The 22,411-nt window shown below is 40.0% G+C and overlaps 1 protein-coding gene across 1 annotated transcript in view; it reads left to right on the forward strand.

The window, feature by feature from the left end:
• The window catches only part of eys (eyes shut homolog), a 1,854,977-nt gene that overhangs the window by 1,161,522 nt on the left and 671,044 nt on the right, over positions 1-22,411 (forward strand). The window contains exon 27 of the mRNA XM_073056513.1: positions 1,285-1,484. Coding sequence (XP_072912614.1) covers positions 1,285-1,484 — 200 coding nt within the window. The remainder of the gene's footprint in view (positions 1-1,284; positions 1,485-22,411) is intronic.

Raw genomic sequence — 22,411 nt, forward strand, 5'->3', positions numbered from 1 at the left:
GAACTGAGTCGATATGTCCATGTTGATATCCATCTGCCATAGTTTTTGCCTATCCACTCAGCTTAAAGTATTTTTTCATCCTCATTACTGTGCACGTTCCTATTTAGTTTTTCATCAACAGCAAATTTGGTAATGTTGCATTTAGTTCCCTTACTGAGATCATTGACAGAGACTGTGTATAATTGGTTCCATTTATTCCTACTCTATCTTTTTTATCGGCCAACAAGTTCTCCATCTACACTAGTCTGTTACACTCATTCAGTTTGCTTCCTTCTCCTTCTCCAATCTCCTGTGTGGGATCTTACTGAAATGCCTCTGAGATCAAAGTACATCACATTTTCTCATCTACTCTTGTGTTACACATTCAAAGAACTCCAGTCCATTAAAGAGGCATTATTTCCCTTCTGTAAAGTTATGTTGACTCTGTTCAATTATTTTAGTGTTTTCAAAGTGTCTTGACGTTACATCCTTTATTAAAGATTACAATTTTTTTCAAACTGCCAATGCTAGGTTAACAGGACTGTGGTTGTCTGTTCTGTCTCTTCTTTCTTAAATGGTGGAATCAGGTTTGTTTGCCTCAGAAGAAACAAACTGAAAGATCACATGGAGCTGGTGTTTGAAATAACGGGCAATTTATTAAAAATCTGTGCGCATCAGGAGACCAGTCAAATCTGATCTACCTCAGCATGAATTTAATACAGCTTTTACATTCTCAGTTGACAAGATTATCAGTAAAATGACATTTTGATAACAGAATAGTGGCTACAGGAAGACTTAATTAAGTTGCATGCAAGTATACAGAATAAAATGATTATCCACAGGTCTAGCAGCAAATCCAATTTTCTATTTCAACAACGGGTGCATGCTATAACATAAATTAGTGGAGTTCTTGAAACTTAGGTATCATTGCTGCTGCATTCCATGTCTCTTCTAATAGGCTTTGTCTGTGGTTCTCTGTTACCATATTAGTGCAGTCCACATCTCTATTTACTAATCATTGGCCTTCATGATTCTTTCCCCTGTAACAGCCATCCTACAACAGCAGGAACCATTCTGGAAACTTTACAATTCAGATGATGATAACTCAAGCATTCACCATCCCCATAGCCGCCGCCTTTGTGGGTATAGATCATTCAGACTTTGGGATTTATTGGCTTTAGTACTGCTTAACAGCATACAGCAGAAAGTTCTTTCTCTTATTGGGAAGTAACATTTGGATCAAACCTACTACATGAAAGCAATATGCGATTGGTTGTTGTCTAATTAATGTTGTGTTTCTTGCAGGAGTGTAGCTCTGACCCTTGCTTGAATGGTGGAACATGTCAGGATCTAGTTGATGCCTATAGCTGTACATGCCTGGACGGATACAGTGGTGAGAACTGCCAAACTGACCTTGACGTTTGTAAAGGCAACATGCTGAACCTTACCCGCTGCCTCAATGGGGGAATATGCAAGGATGGACCAGGCATGAACTTCAGCTGTTGGTTAGTGAAATTGCGCTCCAGTCATATTTGTTAATCTTTTTTTTTTATTTTGTTCGAAGCCAATGATTGCTTTAATTTGAAGGGTTAACGGACAGTGGTAAAGGGGAAAATTGGAAAAAGGCCAGCATCTGATACAGATGCTGCCTCAAAGCACCAGTAACGTAATTCAAGCTTGCCCTTCAATAGTATCTGTACAGAGCTTGTATGTTGTCCACGTGACTGCATGGGTTTCTTCCCATATCTCATAAACACATGGTTTGGCATTATATATTGTCCCAAGTTCATAGGTATGTGGTGGGATGTGGCTATGAGCTTTTAATAGCAGGTGAAGAACTTGATTAAAACCACAATCAACTAGATAAGAGGTGGAAAATCCAGCTGAAAACAACTTTACTTTCTCCCAGAGCTGTGGAGCTTACTTTGAATATCATGAGATATCCAGAAATTTTGCTTGCTGAGATTGAATTTTGCTTGAGCTGTGATGTCACTCTGTAAGATATTCATACACTGTGGTGTCAACATTATTCCCATTCACCCCAAATTGATCCACCACCCAATCTGGAATAAATATCTCCAGCAGGCCTCTGAACTGAAATTCCGTATCGGTGAGCAGTTGTTTCAAATGATCAAGATAAACAATTAGATCATTATCTTGCAATTCCATCTCTAGTGAAGGAAATTACATAAACTTGCGATGTCCAATATTGCTGTTGAAAAATTTGAGTCTTCCAAGGAAAGACTCTTCGCGTGATTTTCAGTTGCAGTTTTTTTTAAACCTTGTAACTGTTTGTTTAAGAAATTCAGTATTTCAAATCTATCATAGAACCATAGAAAAACAGGCCCTCTGGCCCTTCTTGGCTGTGCCAAACCATTTTTCTGCCTAGTCCCAGTGACCTTCACCTGGACCATATCCCTCCATACCCCTCTCATCCATGTACCTGTCCAAATTTTTCTTAAATGCTAAAAGTGAGCCCGCATTTACCACTTCACCTGGCAGCTTATTCCACACTCCCACTATTCTCTGTGTGAAGAAGCCCCCCTGAATGTTCTCTTTAAACTTTTCCCCCTTAACCCATATCCACTGTTTTTTTTTCCTCCCCTAGCCTCAGTGGAAAAAGCTGGCTTGCATTCACTCTATCTGTGTTGCCTTTATGGCATTTGTTTAGTTTATTGTATTTTTGCTTAGTAATTCGTTTGTTAGCATTTTCTAGTTGAAGCTAGGATTGTTTAAAGTAAATTCGTTGTCTGTGATATATCGCGGCATGCGATGACGTCACATCCGGTTTTGCCGCGGCTTGTGGGAAAATACCGGTTTGGAGAAACGGGAAGGAGGGGGCTCACATGTGCAAGATCAGCGCAAGAAAACTTGTCTTTCTACGCATTAGAAACATAGTGAAGCAACGCCGTAAGTTCATGAGATAATCGATATGTTGAATTAAAATGTTAACGCTGATTCTGTTAAAAGTAATGACGGTTGATAAGGTTTATGTTTTCGTTAGTTAAAGAGTTGCGGATAGTTTGTGTTGAAGTGTATTTAAAGCAGTCAATGGCGTAAGTAGATTCTGACTGTATGCTGCATTTTAATGTAATGTAGTTGTTGTAGTTTACTTTTGCAAGTATTTACGATGTAAATGTGATATCAAGAAGGAAACAAATACTGTACAAATCTTGTATTGTTTTATCAACAGTTTTCACCATACGTTAATGTGGAAGAGTGAACAGTAAACGGTTAATCTTACTGCGATCCTGTTTTCATTGACGACGGTTTACCTCAGTGTTTAGTTCAGCGTTCTCTTACACCTGAGCGAGAACACTACACTAGCTATACGCATCATAATTTTATATACCTCTATCAAGTCTCCCCTCATTCTTCTATGCTCCAGGGAATAAAGTCCTAACCTATTCAACCTTTCTCTGTAATTCAGTTTCTCAAGTCCTGGCAACATCCTTGTAAACCTTCTCTGCACTCTTCAAGCTTATTAATATCCTTCCTGTAATTAGGTGACCAAAACTGCTCACAATACTCCAAATTTGGCCTCACCAATGTCTTATAGAAGAGTGGGTCTTAGCAGAAAATATGTCAGATTTAGCAGCTGCAATTTTTTTCTCAAAGCTGCATATTAGTTAGAAATGCTACAATACCATCCCAAAGTGCACCAAAGCAATGAATACAATTACTTTTTGATAAACATTAGGCCTCTGTATGCATTAGGTACCATTAAAAATCCTTTTAGTTTTCCACACAAAATTGCTGAAAAAGATGCCCTTGAAGTACATTTGATTTGATGAAGTTGACAGCCATTATTGTCCTCTCAATTTTTTTCCATGTGATAAGTATAGAAGTTGCAGCGTAGATAGTGATGCACTAGCATACTGCAGGGTTTGCTGTTCCTGGCACATGACCCCTCTGCAGTAACTGCAATGTTCATGTCATGCTTTGCAAGCTGACTGGCCTTGCTGCAGTCGGCCCCACCCAACGTGCACTTTGAAATTTGGCAGAGGATGTGGAGCGAGGCTCAGCAGGCCGTCCTGCAGGATGCGAATGGTAACTTGTGCAGTCAAGGAGGGGCAGAAATAAAGATTGATGTGTCGCACCCCCCCACCACCACCACACACACAGGCTAAGCAATTTGACTGCCTCATGTGCATCATCTAGCATGTTTTCCCATCTATTTCATTCAGAGTTCCAATTATATTGCATATATTCATTTCTTTTCTATGTATATATTTTAGTAATATTTCATTAAAACAATAAACTTATCATGGCCCATTCAGAAAGTCCTGTGGCCCCCAGTTCCTTGGTTTTCACTTGTGACACCAACAAAATCTGACATGGCCCACACTGAGAACCACTGCTCTAGTCACAACTGTCCCCTTTTGCTTTGTTCTGGACTAAAGTACAAAGGCCAAGATCTCACCCAGCTTCTTTCTGTCCAGGATGGAGGGCAGGTCAGATGACCATTCTGAGTTAGACGATTAGTCTGCTTGCCATGGGGCTGATCTGAGCTGACTTCGTGGCTGAATTGCTTGGTACATTAAAGAACTGGAAATGGTTCATTGTTATCACATGTACTGAGAGGCAGCCTTGCGTATTGCTCAAGCAGATCAATCCATTACACAGCGCATTGAGGAAGAGGAAGGTAAATAACAATACAGGATAAAATGTAAAAGCTGCAGAGAAAGTTCAGTGCAGATAAATATTGAAGTGCAAGATTCTAATATGGTAGATTGTGAGGTCAAGGATCCATCTTATCTTACTGGGGAAGAAGCAATCCTTGAGCCTAGTAGTACATACTTACAGCCTTTTTTATCTTCTGCCCAATGGAAGAAGGCAGTAGAGAGAATATTTAATGTGGTTGGTGTCTTTGATTATTCTGGCTATTCTGGCTGCTTTACTAAGGCAGTGAAAAGCATAGACAGAGTCAAAAGAGGGAAGACTGGTTTCTGTAATGTGCTGATCTATGTCCAGAGCTCTCTACAGTCTGGCAGAGCAGTTACTATACCATGTGGTGTTGTACCCAAAGAGGAATGGTAACTGCTCGTTAGGGATTTAGTCATAGAGTCATAGAGAAGTACAGCATAGAAACAGTCTCTTTGGCCCAACTAGTCCATGTCGAGCCTTTTAAATGGCTCACTCCCATCAATCTGCACTGGGATCATAGCCCTCCAGGATATCATTCCTATATGGATGATAGCCCTACCATCCATATATCTATCCAAACTACCCTTAAGCAATGAAATCAAGCTTGCATGCACCACTTGCACTGGCAGCTTGTTCCACACTCCTACAACCATCTGACTGAAGAAGTTTTCCCTCATGTTCCCTTTATACTCTTCACCTTTCACTCTTAATCCATGATACAGTTATCATCCCACCCACCCTCAGTGGAAAAAGCTTGCTTGAATAACATCATCTATACCCCACATAATTTTGTATACCTCTATCAAATCTCCACTCAACCTTCTATATTCCAAGGAATAAAGTCTTAACCTATTCAATCTTTCCATATAACTCAGGTTCTCCAGATGTGGCAACATCCTTGTAAATCTCTCTGTACTTTTTCAACCTTGTTTACACCTTTCCTGTAGGTAGGTGACCAAAACTGGACACAACACTCCAAATTAGGCAACATCAACGTCTTCTACAACTTCAACATAACATCCCATCTCCTCTGCTCAATTCGTTGATTTAAGAAGGCCAATGTGCTATAAGCTTCCTTTACAACCCTATCAACATGTGATGCCACTTTCAATGAATTATCAACTTGTATTCCTAGATCCCTTTGTTCTATCACACTCCTCGATCCCCTACCATTTACTGTGTAAGACCAACTCTGGTTGATCTTAGCAATTGACTGCATAAATTCTATTTGCCATTTTTCAGTCCATTTTCCAGCTGGTCCAGATCCTCATTCCACATTCTCACCACCGCCTGACTGATGAAGTTCCCCTCAGGTTCCCCTTAATCATTTCACCTTTCACCCTTAACTTATGACCTCTAGTTATAGTCTCACTCAATCTCAGTAGAAAAGGACCGCATGCATTTACCCCATCTGTACCCTTCATCACTTTGTTTACCTCTACCAAATCTCCCCTCATTCTCCTACACTCCAGGGAACAAAGTCCTAAGATCTAGAAGTGCTAAAACCAGAGTGCATAGGTTTAGGGATAACAGGGATAAGAGGTTAAGAGCAGATCTGAGAAAGAGCCAGGTGGTAGAGGCAGGCACACTCATAATATTTAAGAAGTATTTAGGTTAACAATGAATCACTAAGGCTAAACATCTATGGGCCAAGTGCTGGTAAATGTGTGATTATTGCAGATGATGGGTATGACTATGGTGAGCCATCATGTGTGCTACTACATGATTCTATGGGACTGCATCATTCTGTGAGTAGAGTCACAGGATCAAAGCACAGTACATCATAATCAGCCTATTGTATCCATGCTAGCTCTATGGAAGAGCTATACAACTCATCCCATTCCCCTAAAATCTCCATATGGTCTGGCATACTCCTTCCCGTCAGATGATGTGGAGATTTTGAACATCGTCACTGAGCTCTAAGTCTGCTACCAAAATCCTTTCAGGTGACACATAACAGCATAAAGACGTTATGCCTTGTCTCCCCTCTGAGTCCTTGTAAATTGTGCTAAATCATTCCATCTGTGATTTCCAAGCCTCCCTACCAGTGAAAGCAGTTTCTTCTTGTTTACTGTTTGTAAACCTTTCTTTAATCATTTCATTACCTCAATTAAATCTCGCTTGAACATTTTCTGCTCTAGGGAGTATCAGCTCTACTTCCCTAACCTCTGCTGCTGAGTAAACTGGAAATAATTACATTTTCTTTCTAACATTGATCTATTTACTTTTCTTTAATGCTGGAATTATTTACACTGTTCTGATCACCCTGCTCCTTTCATCCATCTGAGCTCTGTTTCCGACACTTTTCATACTTGGCAGTGTTCTGTTTCCTGCACGCCGTTTAATCACCGAGAATACACTCAGTGGCCACTTTATTAGGTACACCTGTACACCTGCTTATTAATGCAAATATCTAATCAGCCAATCACACGGCATCAACTCAATGCATTAAAGCTTGCAGACATGGTCAAGAGGTCCAGTTGTTATTCAGACCAAGCCTCAAAATCGAAGAAATGTGATATAATTGACTGTGAATTATTGTTGGTGCCAGTTTTTCAGAAACTGCTGATCTCCTGGGATTTTCATGTACAACAGAATCTAGCGTTTACAGAGAATGGTGCAAGAAGCAAAGGAAAAGATGCAGTAAGTGGCCGTTCTGTGGGTGAAAATGACTGGTAATGAGCGAGGTCGGAATAGAATGGCCAGATTGGAACAAGGAAGGAGACAGTAACTCAAATAGCTACACATGGCAGAAGAGCATCTCTGAATGTACAACACATTGAACCTTAAAGTGGATAGTCTATGATGGTAGAAAACCTAGTACGGGAAGTACCTAATTAAGTGTACCGCTCATTACTCTTAGTTTGTTTCCATTATGCCTTTTGCTCCCTATCCCTCTGCTTTCCACCTTCCTTTTACCAAATGGGATTCCTTTTCCTGTCCTCCTTTTAACCTCGTCTGCATTGATCCTCAAACTCTTTATCCCTACAAGTCAAAAGGCAATATGAGCCCACTATACGTGACTGTGAATTTCTTCCTCAATATCATTGTTTGCCAGGAGTCAGGAAAGAGAGGAGAAAAGTTTAACTTCAAGTTTATTGTAATTCAAAAATATTCATGTATACCATCAAATGAAACAATGTTCCCCTGGACTTTGGTGCATGACATAGTACATATCACCTACACATAACACATAAAGTAATATTACCACAAATAAATTTACAAATAATATGATTGATATTTAACATTTGGTCCATTTATGATATGTTAAGAAGTAAACAGTACGATGCTACAGGCACTTCATGTACGATGAGACTTGTATGTTGCAGGGAACTTAGTACTCTTACAGCCTGGGGAAGAAGCTGTTTCCTATCCTAACATTTCATGTCCTGATGCAACAGAACCTCCAGCTTAATGGTAGTAGTCAGAGGGATTGTTAAATGATGTGAGGAATCCTTCACAAAGCTGAGGGTCCTACATATATAGCGTACCTGATAAATATCTCAGAGGGTGGGAAAGAGACCCTGATACTCCTCTCAGTAGTCTTTGCAATCCTTTGTAGGGTCCTCCAAGATTTCATCTTTGAGTTTATTGTTGAATAACTTAAGCAATAAAGCTTGGTGTTGGATAAACTGTGGTTTATGAACATTTATGGCAAGGCCCATTGTCTCACTGACATCAGCAAACAAGTCAGCAATAACTCAGAGTTCGACCTTTGATCGTACACAATATATAAGCATTGCCCACCCACTACAGCTTGATGACTGTGGTTTGCTGGATCTCATTCTGGAGAGCAGGCAACGGTGGTTGGCCAATTTCCCATTCATCATGTCAATTAACTCCACTTCACTGTGGAACTTGTTGGAGATGAACAACAATATTGTAGCAAGGAAAATGGAGGAGTACATTGAAGCAATAACATAGTCTTGATTGAACCTAGTCTGCACCAGGACTGGGCCTATGGCCAGATCTACAGTGAATGTACTTTGGCTTGAAATGCTTCTGATATTCTGATAGCATGAACATCTTAGAGTCATAGAGCACAGATATATACCCTCCAGCCCATTAAATCCCTGCTGACCATCAAACAATCATTTGCAATAATTTGAAGATATCCTGCATATGCAGATTTTATATGTATTACTCTGGAAATTCAGAGTAATATGCATAAAATGCTGATAGGTGGCAAAGGTAAAGGGCTGAAGAAGGAGGAATCTGGTCGAAGGGGAAGTCGACCACAGGAGAAAGGGAAGGAGGAGGGGCAGCAGAGGGAGGTGATAAGTAGAAGAGGTGGTATGAGGGAAGCCAGGTGGGGAATGGAAAAAAGAGAAAAGGGGGAGGTGTGAGAAATTCCCGGAAGTTAGAGAAACCAATGTTCATGCCCGTTACATTTTCCACCTATACTTCCCAGCTTCTCACTTCACACTGCCCCCTCCCCCATCCACCCACCTTCCCCTTCATTTAGCTTCACCTATCTCCTGCCAGCTTGTATTCCATATCCTCCCCTACCTTCTTATTCTGGCTTCTTCCCCCCTTTTTTACAGTCCTGATTAAGTGTCTCAGCCCAAAAATGTAATTGCTCATCCTCTCCATAGAAGCTGCCTGACCTACTGAGTTCCTCCAGCATTTTGTGTGTGTTGCTCATTTACAATAATTACACACCACTTCCATCTTATTCTCCCCATATTTTGCTGACCTCCTCTCAAGTTCCACCATTCACCAATACACTTACAGTGGCCAATTAAGCCACCATTGTTGGGATATTGGAGAAAACCAGAGCACCCAAATCATTGCAGTCACAAGGAGGACATGCAAACTCCACACAGACAGCATTAGAGGTCAAAATAGAACCCAGGATGCTGAAGATGTGACAAAGCAGTTTTATCAGGTCTGCCATTCGAGGATCAGGTGCTGAATTATTCACATTGTGGGCTCTAATAAGGGTTTCAGTGTCATGTTCAGGTCCCTCTGCAAACTTGGTGCAGCTGCCTCTTTCAGACCTTTGCCTTCATGCCTTGAGAGCCCAGGTCAAATATCAGAATCATCTCAAAGCCCTCTACATATAAATAAGACAAGTAACTCTTCACTAAAATGGTGGTGTCCAAAACTGAGCTTTCCTAAATTTTCAACGAGAAATTCTGCTGATGCTGCAAACCCAGAGCAACACACAAAATGCTGGAAAAGCTCAACAAGTGGGGCACCATATATGGAGGGGAATAAGCTGGCTATTTTGGCTGATTAATATTAGGACTAAAAATAGGACTAATTTAGGACTAAAAATGTTCATGCCCATTACATTTTCCACCTATACTTCCCAGCTTCTCACTTCACCCTGCCCCCTCCCCCACCCACCCACCTTCCCCTTCATCTCATTAGGACTAAAAAGGAAGGGGAAGATGTCAGAATAACCAAGTCAGGAGGGGGAGGGATGAGTGCAAGCTGGCAGCTGATAGGTGAAGCCAGGTGAGGGGGAAGATAGATAGATGGGGGAGAGGGGATGAAGTGAAAAGCTGGGAGGTGATAGATGGAAAAGATAAAGGGCTGAGAAAGAACGAGCAGGAATTCTGCCTTCAAAAAGTTTTCATTACTAAAGCAACATGAATTATTGTGCAAGTATAATTATATGCTGAAAGAAAGATGCAAAATTAAAATAGAAACAATTTATAATGACATGAAAAAAGTGAAGCACATCACCTGTCAGGAGAACACATCATTAGGAATCAGTGCTTCAGTTACTTTAGCTGTCCTTCAGAGAATTGACATTTTTAATTCCTGTTGCAGCAATGGATGGAAGGCTTCCCTTGTGTATGACATGTGGCAAAACTATAAACTTGTTCCTAATGAACCAATTTTTGATTCTGCTACATAGGCTATTCACAAGGGGATTTCCCCATTAATAACAGCCAATTCTGCAATCATGGTGAACTTCCAAGTGTTATTAGAGCAAGGACCATCATATAATGAAGGCTGTAAAGAGAAATCTCTGCACGCTTTGCTGTACTTTGCAGTTGCTTTAATGCATGTTATGTACCACTTCACAGAGATACGATCGGAGCAAGGTGATCGAGAGACTGGGGGGAGTTTTGATTTTGGGACTAATTTCAGACACATCTTGTGTTGAGGGGATTAAACAATCTCTTTGTTGGAAGAGTCCCACAGCACAGGACTGCCCCTGCATTTGACTTAAATTGATTTCTTCACTAATGAGAAGAAAAAAAGTCGGTGAAGTTACTGTGTTCAGAATAGAATTGCAGTGTGATAGCACTAACACCAACATGTTTCTGTACAGGCAAGGCTATATTCTTGTTGTATAATAACATTAAATTTGCACTTGAGAAATAAAGTAAAACTGTCACATTTGAACAGAAGTGGAAGCAGCACTAGCCTGGAGCCATGAGTATGTGCCAGTGGGGTAGCACAGTAGTACAGAGGTCAGCACAATGCTTTACAGCTCACCAGCTGAAGATCGGGGTTCGATTCCCCTCACTGTCTGTAAAGAGTTTGCATGTTCTCCCTGTCACAGCATGAGTTTCCTCAAATGCTCTAGTTTCCTCCCATATTCTAAAGACTTTTAGATTAGGATTAATAAATTGTCTGCATGCTACATTGGTGCCGGAAACATGGCAAGCCACACTTGCAGACTATCCAGCATAATCTTTGCTGATTTGATTTGACACACCCATTGCATTTCACTGTATGTTTCGGTGTACTGTACATATGGCAAATAAATCTAAACTTAACTTTAATCCAAATCTTATTTTAGCATGTTTGGCAAGGGAGGACAGTGAAGCATTAATTGACTCTTTGATATCAAGCTGAACTGAAAATGTCTTCCATCCCCTTGCATAACCATTGTTCCTGCTTGTTTTATTTCATTATCAGTTGTCTTTATGTTTACTTAAGAAAGAATGCTCATCATAATGCTTTGGGACTCTAGAAACCCTACTGGGTGCTGTATAATGGCAAGTATTTGCTTTTGAATTTATTGAAACCATTCAAAATCATAAGACCATGTGACCATATACATAGGACCAGAGTTAGGCCGGTCAGCCCGTCAAGTCTGCCCTGACATTCCATCAAGGCTGATTTATTGTCCCTCTCAACCCCATTCTCCTGCCTTCTTATCATAATCTTTGATGCCCTTACTAATCAAGAATCTATCAACCTCTGCTTTAAATGTACCAAATGACTTGTCCTCCACAGCCGGCAGTGGTAACAAATTCCACATATTCACCACCCTCTGGTGAAAGAATTCCTTTAATTCCTGTTCTAAAGGCATGTTGTTGTATTCTGAGGCAGTACTCTCTGGTCCTAGAATACCACACTATAGAAAACATCTTCTCCACATCCTCTCTATCTAGGACTTTCAATATTCAATATGTTTCATGTCAAATAGGAGACCAAGGAGCAAAAGGAAGCTTCTACCTTATCTGTTCCATGCCAGTTAAAGCCAGGTCACTGAACTGAAAAGCACTGGGAGAAACTAGCCTGCCCCAAAGCCTCCTGTGAGATCCTATTAACAAGAACTCAATTAACTGGCACATCCAGTACAGTTGGAATGTGTTTGTATTGACAGTAACATTTCCCTTTTCTCTTTCATTTATAAATTGACCTCCCTAACCTTGCACCAAATCAGATTATTTGTCTTTTCTATCACAGTCCTTTACTTTTGGCCTCAATCCCAAGATTGTTCTGTCAACCACAGCCTTTTTGTCATCTGTTATTTCATTGATTTTCTGCAGATTTTGCAACTTTCAATTTTATTTTTGTCTGCAACCACTAACTTGACAAGAAATAAAACCTCCTTTGGCAGATATCACAGTGTGGCTGAATGTAGTGTTTGGCAGCATAATTTTTCTGTAAAGTTTACGCAATTGCATACATTCAGTTTGAAACTCCCAGACTGCATGTACATAGATTTAAAAAAATAAAAAGCAATGATCAGCTTGTTCAGATTGAATATTTGTGACAATGTTTATTTTAGACACACTAAGGCCCATTTCTCTAGTCAGCCAGAGGCAGATAGATGTGAAATGGGACTGTATGATTATTAAGAGGATAGATCAAGTAAAAGTCAGTTGATGAACGATCAAGATGCAAAATAATGATGACCTTTAAGCTGATTAAAGATTTGATAGTGTAGAGCAGGGGTGTCAAACTCATTTTAGGTCACGGGCCGGATTGAGCAAAATGCAGCTTCATGCGGGCCGGATCAGTCGGACGCGTGCGAACGCAGCTTTCGTTGCCTCCGTTTTTTCAGCCTGCTCTCATGTGTCTCAGTCTCTGCTATAACTATAAAGTGTTTCACTTTACAAATTCCGTTTCTTATGAAGAAGACTGCCAAGCAAGACTGCCGAATAAACACTAAAAACCCTGAAATCCTGGTACCTGAATAAACTCAGCATTAGCCATATCATACGCCATAGGCGCTTCGATTACTGGGGCCAGCTTTAATAGTAATTAGATATTATCTTGCTGGCCAAAGATAATTCCACCATGGGCCGGATTTGGCCCGCGGGCCTTGAGTTTGACATATATGGTGTAGATGGAGTGTAACAATTCCCTTTGCTAACAATACACAGATGAAAGAGGCTGTAACCTTACAATTACAGAGTTCAGGAAGCACTTGCTTGCACAAAGCACATATGGGAATCTGGAAACTCCCTGTAAAAATATCAATGGCAAAATTCAACACCAAAAATCAGAGATCTTCTTCAGGCACTAAAATTAAAAGTGCCAAATGCAAGTTGGCTGGGTAAATGAGTCAAGGTACGAATAGCTCCAAGTTTATTTAACAGCCAGCTTAAATTGATCCTTGTAACCTTCATTAGCAAAAGACTATCTTTGGTTTATTGTCTGTTTTCCTTTCCGGACTGTGGTATTTGATAGATTAGTGAAAATAATACTGTTTGAAAAAAAGCAATCGTTTCAGCACTCCTCATTAACTGTAGATAGTGCACTGATGTCAAGAATGATAAATGTTTTGCTGTGTCTTGACTTGCATGCTCTGTGAATACTTTTGCAGGTTGAGTGTCAGCTTGAGAGAGTGTGCTTGTGCTCAGAAACAAAATATAGAAGCTTCAGCCCCTCACATAGAACATTACAAGCCCTTCCACCTATGATGTTGTGCTGATCTTTTTCAGAGAATTTTACACCACAGTACAAGCCCTTTGACCTACAATATTATCCTGACCTTTCACTTAGAACATTACAGCATAGTACTAGATATTTGTCCATGATGTTGCGCCCATCTTTTAACCCGCTCTAACATCAGTCTAACCCTTCCCTCCTACATAACTCTTGATTTTTCTAAATCCATGTTCCAGTCTAAGAGTTTCTTAAATGCCTCTGATATACCTGCCTTTACCTGACAAGGCACTCCACGCATCTATCAGTGGTATGAACATACCTCTAACATCCCTCCTGTACTTTCTTCCATTCACCTTAAAATTATGTCTTGTTGCATTAGCCATTCCTATCAGATAAAGTAGAAGATCTAAGTAAGTTGTGAGAAGATAGCACAGTGTTTAAAATACTAAAATTCAGAAAATGCCGGAAGTGGTCAGTGGATTTAGTGGAGAAGGAAGCAGCATTTTAGGTCAGGGAATTATTATTTGAACACATTGACTGTTTCTAGGGAATTAATTGCATGCTGTTTTATCAACCTCTGAGATCCTTCTTCATCCACCAAATTATCTTTGATATTGTCCAAGGAATTATCATTATCTCCTTCCTATGTTTGAGCTACCTCGCAACATTCAAATTCGTAGCAGAAATTGACTGCAATGAACTAGCCTATTCATAATCTTGTTGGCATTTGTGAACTTCAGACCCACTTATCTATGGTATCACTGTGACCATCTATTTCGACTTTGCTCTTGCCTTAGCACATTGACTGCTGAATTCCTCATCCATACCTTTTAATATTCTAATGCAGTTGGATGCCAGATGCAGATTGAATGCTGAAATTCTAAGGTGCTCAAAAGGTTAGAATTGAAATACTGGGGATGGAAGAGTGTATGGAGGTAAGAACAATAATGTGAGATCTTAATCTCTGAGGCATTATCTGATCAGGAACCATTCCTTCCAAGTCAAGTCAAGTCAACTTTTATTGTCAGTTCGACCATAACTGCAGGTACAGTACATAGTAAAAATGAGACAACGTTTTTCAGGACCATGGTGTTACATGACACAGTACAAAAAAACTAGATTGAACTACGTAATAAAAAAAACAGAGAAAGCTACACTAGACTACAGACCTACACTGGACTGCATAAAGTGCACAAAAAACAGTGCAGGCATTACAATAAATAATAAACAGGACAGTAGGGCAAAGTGATAGTCCAGGCTTCGGGTATTGAGGAGTCTGATAGCCAGAGTATACTACTAAAAATAAATAGATCTCAATACAAAGTGGCCGGCTGGTGGAGTGGTGGCATCAACGCTGAACTTCGGAGCGAAGGCTCTCAAGTTCAAATCCAGCCGGCTCCCTTGCACGCTTTCCATCCGTGCTGGGCTGAGCGTCGAGCTAGCAACTCAGCCTCATAAAAACAAGAAAGCCTACTAAAAAAAACGGCGTCATGACAGCATCCCGATGACTCCACTCAGAGTTAAGGGCTTTCTTCTCTTCTTCTTCAATACAAAGTGGATCTCATGTGTAGAACAATTCATCTTGGATTTATTCATACAAACACCTAACAGCAAAATTCTCTGGACTCTTATTGCCTACCATCTACGATCCCAAACACACTTGTCATTCATTTCTGAGTATCTCCACTGCTCTGATATACTTTTGAGTCTAAGGAACTAAGAGTATGCTATTTTGTTTTTCTTGACTCTCACATGTGATTTATATGAGGTTAATAATACATATTGATATTGACGAACCATTCCTAGGCACTGCTCAGAAGCATGAGTTATAACACTAACTCTGCAGTAAAATGTCCTCAGTACTCATTTCGATAGGCTTGTTGACAACTTGTTGAATGTATAACTGAAACCAATTTGAACCCATTATATTTCCTGCTTCAGAATACAACACCAGTTTTATCAAGCCTTACACTTAAAGCCAGTCCAATTATTTCCATCCAAGCCTAAAAGCAGCTATTTGTATTTCTACAGCCTGTTCTCAAACTTCATCCTTGAACCAACATTTGGTGTAGGTTGCCATGGAGGTTTTACTACTGCTACAGTTACTTGTTTTAGATTTAGTTGCTATACTCCTCTAAATACCATCTGGATTCCATCCTGAGTTTTAAAGTAAGGAGCAGATTTCTGAAAGCCAGTTATTCTGTGGAGACTCAGTACAATCTGTCTATGATAGAGTAATTGCCACCATGATAGTCTGAGTATGGTGAATGCCTAAAATGTATACCTTTATTTATTCCTTTGTCCCTCCAACTGCATCTAATGTGACATTTTTAAACTACAACCAAGAACTTCCTTCATCATATTAGAACGTGACTGAACTTAAATTGAACAGAACAAAGGCCTAGAACAGTATATTTCTTCCTTAACTGTGAATGCTTAAACTTCAGATCATTTGAACATCATCCTCGCACAGCATGCTGAATCACCTGCAAATAAGGAAAATTTTTCAATAATTAATGTGACACAGACTTCAAAAATAAAAAAATCCATTGAAATAAACAGTACATAGCAGGACTTGCAAGGGATAAATTAAATGAAAACACTCAAAACATTGCAGTAAGAAGCAGAAAAATGATTTCATCTCCAAATGGGCCTGAAAATCTTTTCCACAATGTTAAGAAACCTCTGAGATTTTTGACGGATGTAATTGATGCACCATCAATAACTCACTCTGAGACGTAAGAAGCGAGATATCGGCTTTTATTGACTGGAAGAATGAACAACACTACATCCTGGAGAATGAGGCCGGGCTCAGGCCTCAATCGCCTTTATACAGGGGTCTGTGGGAGGAGCCACAGGAGCAGTCAGCAGGGGTCTGTGGGAGGAGCCACAGGAGCAGTCCAGACAGGTATATGTAGTTCACCACAGTAATTGAAGATAATCTCACTTGAGAGTGGGTGCTTGCCTAATTTTGTGGGTGAAGGTTTGTTCAGACAGAGGCTTTGAGTTGTCTTCTTCAGCACACTGGTTGCTTGCCAGTCTTTGTGTGCAGCTATTCATTGATTCTATTGTATGCCTTTGTTCTGCTGTGAATACCTGCAAGCAAATGAATCTCAGGGTAGTATCTGGTGACATATACACTCTGTGGCCACTTTATTAGAAACTTCCTGCATGTAATGAAGTGTTCACTGCGTGCATGTCCGTGTCTTCTGCTGCTATAGTGCATGAACTTCAAGATTTGAGATGCCTTGCATTTAGAGATGTTCTTCTGCACACCACTATTACAACACATGGTTATTTCAGTTACTGTTGACTTCCTGTCAGCTTGAACCCTCTGACCTCTCTAATTAACAAGGAGGTTTCCTCCCACAGAAGTGTTGATCACTGGATGTTTCTTTTAAATTTATTTATAGGCCTTTCTGGACCTTTGAGCCCCATCACCCAGCAACCCCCAATTTAACCCTAGTCTAATCATGGGACTATTTACAATGACCAATTAACCTACCGACCAGTTTACCTTTGGACTGTGGGAGGAAACTGGGGCACCTGGAGGAAACCCATGCAGTCACAGAGAACATTCAAACTTCTTACAGATAACGGCAGGAAATTATCCTGGGTTGCGGGTACTCTAAAGCATTGTGCTAACCACTATGACATCATGCCGCACCATTCTCTGTAAACTCCAGAGATTGTTGTGTACTTAAAATTAATTTACAACCTAACAAATTAACTGTGCTCTTTGGAATAATACCTCAAATTATCTGTGGTATTTCTTTGTCTGACCAACATGTTATTGCGTTTGTTACATTGATAGCTAGGAGGGTCATTCTGTTGAACTGGAAGAATACATCGGATCCCACTCTGTCACAATGGTTCTCTCAAGTGATGTTATGTCTTAGTTTGGAGAAAATTAGAAGTCAAACCTTCGAACCTATGTTTGATTTTGAGAAAAGATGAGGTTCATTTGCTCATTACTACCATTTGAGTTAATTGATAAGATTTCCTCCACGATCTAATGGTAAATTTTGGTGTAATTTTTTTTGCTGGCGGTTTGATGTTTACCTTTAGAAGCTTTTTGTATGACATGTGGCTCCAGGGTTGAACACATAATGGGTTCTTTTTTTTTCCTCATGTTTTTCTTGCTTTGGTCAGGTTTTTATTTCTTTTCTTCTCTTTTCTTGTGTCACCATATTTTTCAATCCTTAATATTGTTTTTTTTCCCCTTTTGAGACGTTGTAAGTGTTAATTACTTTGATGTACTCTTGTTATTTTGGATAATAATAATAAAAAGATTTGAAAAGAAATCCCAAGGGATCAGCAGATTCTGAGATACTCAAACCACCCCTTCTGGCAACAATAATCATTCCTCAGTCAAAGTTGGTTAGATCACATTTCTTCCGCATTCTGATGTTTGGTCTGAACAAATACGGAACCATGTCAGCATGCTTTTATGCATGGAGTTGCTGCCACATAATTGGCTGAATAGATATTGGCATTATTGAGAAGGTGTACAGATGTACCTAATAAAGTGGCCAATGAGTGTACATACTTTGAAAATAAACTTACTTTGAAATTGGAACTTCGATCTTTGAACCTTGGTAGTTGTAAAAAAGGTGAGGGCACATGGGCAACTTGTATATTCCAAATTTTCTCCAATCATTCAAGTTTCTGCATTTATTTTTCATATTATAGAAACCTCTTAGGAGAAACTCCAGACCATGTCTATTGATGACAAAATCACAATTACAGTGATCCAGATTTGAACAGTATGCTAAAATAATACACTAAATCTAAAGTTTTGATCATCTTGGACATAGTCCACAGCAGAAAGCTAGTATTCCAGTGATTCAAGAATATCTGGAAATGAATTACTTACCATAGTGCTCATAGGAGAGTCTCTATAGAGATTTATCTTACTATAGTCTGTTTTCCAATCATCATTAGTGGCAATTCAGTTAGATTATTACAGGAGCATTTTGTTCTGTTTATATATTAACAGGATTTAGACACTGGTGACAGTTCCAACATATATTGCATAGACCCAATTATCCCTCAATTATCAAGCAGTTAATGGCCTATCATTTAACAATATACATTAGACATCAGATTTCCTCCTCTGATGAATTTAGTAAACAAATTGTTTTATTTTTATCTGACTGGTAGTTTCATGATCACATGTCCCAGTGGCCACCCATTTTAATTCCACTTCCCGTTCCCATTCCGGTATGTTTACTGTCACAATGAGCGCACACTCAAGTTGGAGGAGCAACATCTTATATACCGTTTGGGTGGCCTCCAACCTAATGGCATGAATATCGATTTCTCAAACTTCCAGTAATGCCCTCCCCTCCACCATTCTCCATTCCTATTTCCCTCTCTCACCTTACCCGCCCATCACCTCCCTCCGGAGCTCCTCCTCCTTTTCTTTCCTCTATGGTCTTTTGTCTTCCCTTATCAGATTTTCCCCTTCTTCAGCCTGGTATATCTTTCAGTAATCAAGTTCCCAGCTCTTTACTTCACCCCTCCCAGTTTCACTTATCATCTTGTGTTTCTTCCTCCCTTCCCCCACCTTCTAACTCTGACTCTTCATCTTTTAATCTCCAGTTCTGATGGAGGATCTCGGCCTGAAAAATCGACTCTATTCTTTTCCATAGATATTGCCTGCTCTATTGAGTTCCTCCAGAATTGTGTGTGTGTGTTGCTTGGATTTCCAGATCTGTTGCTTGAAAATCTACAGATTTTCTCTCACTTGTCAATGAACCTTTACAGATGCCAGCTTTACTCCAAATTTGTTTATTTACTTGTTATTAAATTCCTTTGCTGCCTGATGCTCCTAGCCTCTAGATAGTAATCTAATAGTTTAACCTCCTACACCCTAAACAGAGACTGGGGATAGAAGGGAAGGAATTCTGACTCAAACTTCAACCCTGCTGCTTCTCACTTGCAATGCAAGTCCAGACTCTCAGGCAGCAGGGTAAAGTGTGATAAAAAGGCTTAGATTTTCCTGAGCCTTGGAGGACTGTGAAACAAGAATAGACGGTCTATTGCTTGAACCACATCAAAGAAATGAATGTCATAATTTAACTTATCAGTATTCACTAACCCTGATCAGTAATAATCCATATACAGGTACCTGAAACCGTCTTCCCAGATATCGCCCTTAATAAGCATCAGTGGATTAAGAAACAAGCAGTAAGATGGTTAATTTCACAGGAGGCAGTCTTAATTTAACTGTTTCCTTGATAACTCATTTGAATTCTGACTTCACGAGAATTTTACCAATCTCCGGCAAACTGTGAGTGGAAGATGATGTAAAGGAATGAATGCTGTCTGTGTGACTGTCTCCATCAAGGGTGTGCAGTGCTGAGATATCAATGTTCCTTCGGGGAGTGCACGACTGAATCATTTTATCTGGATGCCTGTGCCCATTAATCCTCAAGAAGCCTGCATTCTTCAATTTGAGCATGAACAACTTCTGAAAGGATAAAGAACATTCATTCCTCCCTGAGAAATGTTGCATCATGACCAATGTTTTGCTTTGGCAACTGCCTCTAGTCCAACCTTAATAAGATAAATTGGAAACCATCATTGATCCCGTCACAAACAATGTTTTCCATATCATGCCGGAGTCTCTGGAATGTGATTGCAAGAAACATTTTTTTAAAAAGTAATGTTCTTTTAAAACCTCTAGAATCTGGTTGAGAAAAATTGACTTGCTAAGAATTATTCTTCGAGTTTCAGTTAGCAATGGAAAAGGATTACGTCAGAAATTGAGACATGCTAGATGATCAATCGAAGCATGAGTTGCAGATTTTTAAAAAAGACTTAAAGATTAATTTTATTTGTCACGTATACATTGAAATATCAAAACATATACTGAAATGCTTCATTTGACATCAATGACCAACACATTCTGAGGATTGTGCTGGGGGCAGCCTGCAAGAATCACAATGCTTCTGGAGCCAACATACATCACCAACCTACTCTAACCATAAACGACTGGAATGTCAGAGGAAACTAGAACATCCAGAGGAAGCTCATGATACCACAAGGAAATGCCCAGCCAGAGTCTGCAACCCTAATCATCTCTTCTGAACAAAGTCATGTAAAGCTTCTAAAATTCTCCTTCACCCTTGAATTCCATTGTAGTGAGAGCCGGTAACTTAAAGGATTCACAAAACTGAAAAAATCTGCGGATGCTGGAAATCCAAAGTGTTGCGCGCAAAATGTTGGAAGAACTCAGCAGGCCAGGCAACATCTATGGAAAATATGTTTTGGACCGAGACCCTTCTGCTCTTCCTTACAAGTCCTGATGAAGGATCTTGGGCCAAAATGTCAGCTATTTACTCTTTTTCATAGATGCTACCTAGCCTGTTGAGTTCCTCCAGAATTTTGTTTGTGTTACTTAAAAGATTATTTATTCCATGACCCGCCTTTATGCTGTATTCCAATGTCCTCTTCCATCAGATTCCACCAACTTCCATATCATCTTCCTCCTGTTGATGCCACTCCCACTGTCCCCCACTCTCATTTGCCTATTACCCTTTCTTCATCTAGATCAACCTGTCACCCCCTCCACCATTTTACACTGACTATCTCCCCTCATTCTTTCCAGTCCAGATGGAGGATGTCAACCCAAAATGTGTACTGTGCATTTCATTTAGAACTGCTGCCTGATCCATTGAGTTCCTCCAGCATTTTGTGTGTTGCTGCACAAAGCACTTCTATTTGGGTCCAGCTTGTTCAAATGCACAAACCAATGGAAGCCTTTATGAGGGTCGGCAAAGAACAAATATGTGATATCACACAAGAAGACATTGGGCTTGAGCATTTTCCTTTGTTACACCAGCACTTTAGGGTACTTTAGAGGCCATGACATTAACTTCCAGTTATACTGCATGTTCCATCAGAATATGGTAGAGTAATACTGTGTGTGGCAGTGTGTAATATGTAGAACAGCAGGGTGGCATTGGGTTTTGTAAGCATCCCAAAGTCCTATCTAGAAGGTTACTTGATTATCTTAGCTAGTGGCAGAAGAATCAAAGAGGAGTTGATGGACAATTATGAGAGTATAGGTTGCAGGACCACAGGAAAATACACTCAATGGCCTCTTTATTAGGTACAATTGGATACCTGCCCATTCAAGTACCGTAAATATCTAATCTGTGAATCATGTGGCCACAGATATGGCAAAGAGGTTCAGTTGTTCAGAATAAATATCAAAAGGGGAAGAATCGTGATCTAAGTTACTTTGACCATGGAATGACTGTTGGTGCCAGATGAAGTAGTTTGAGTATTTCAGAAACTGTTGACCTCCTGCGAATTTCATGCACAACAGTCACCAGAGTTTATAGAGAATAGTGCAAAAAACACAAAAAATTCATTGAGCAACATTTTAATGAGCGAAAACACCTTCTTAATGAGAGGGTTCAGAGAAGAATGGTCAGACTGGTTCAAGCTGAATGGAAGATTATAGTACCTTAAGTAACCACTCATGACAACAGTGGTCTGCAGAAGAGCATTTCTGACCACATTTTTGTCCCAGTGGACAGGCTATAGCAGCAGAAAACCACAAGCATATGTTCAGTGGCCATTTTATTAGGTGTAGGAGGTACCTAATAGAGTGGCCACTGACTATAGGAAGAGAAAAAAATAGGATTGTCCTGCTGGGAGCCAGGCTCACCTGGTGAAACAA

This window comes from Hemitrygon akajei, chromosome 9 (assembly GCF_048418815.1).
Source record: "Hemitrygon akajei chromosome 9, sHemAka1.3, whole genome shotgun sequence".
Taxonomy (NCBI): domain Eukaryota; kingdom Metazoa; phylum Chordata; class Chondrichthyes; order Myliobatiformes; family Dasyatidae; genus Hemitrygon; species Hemitrygon akajei.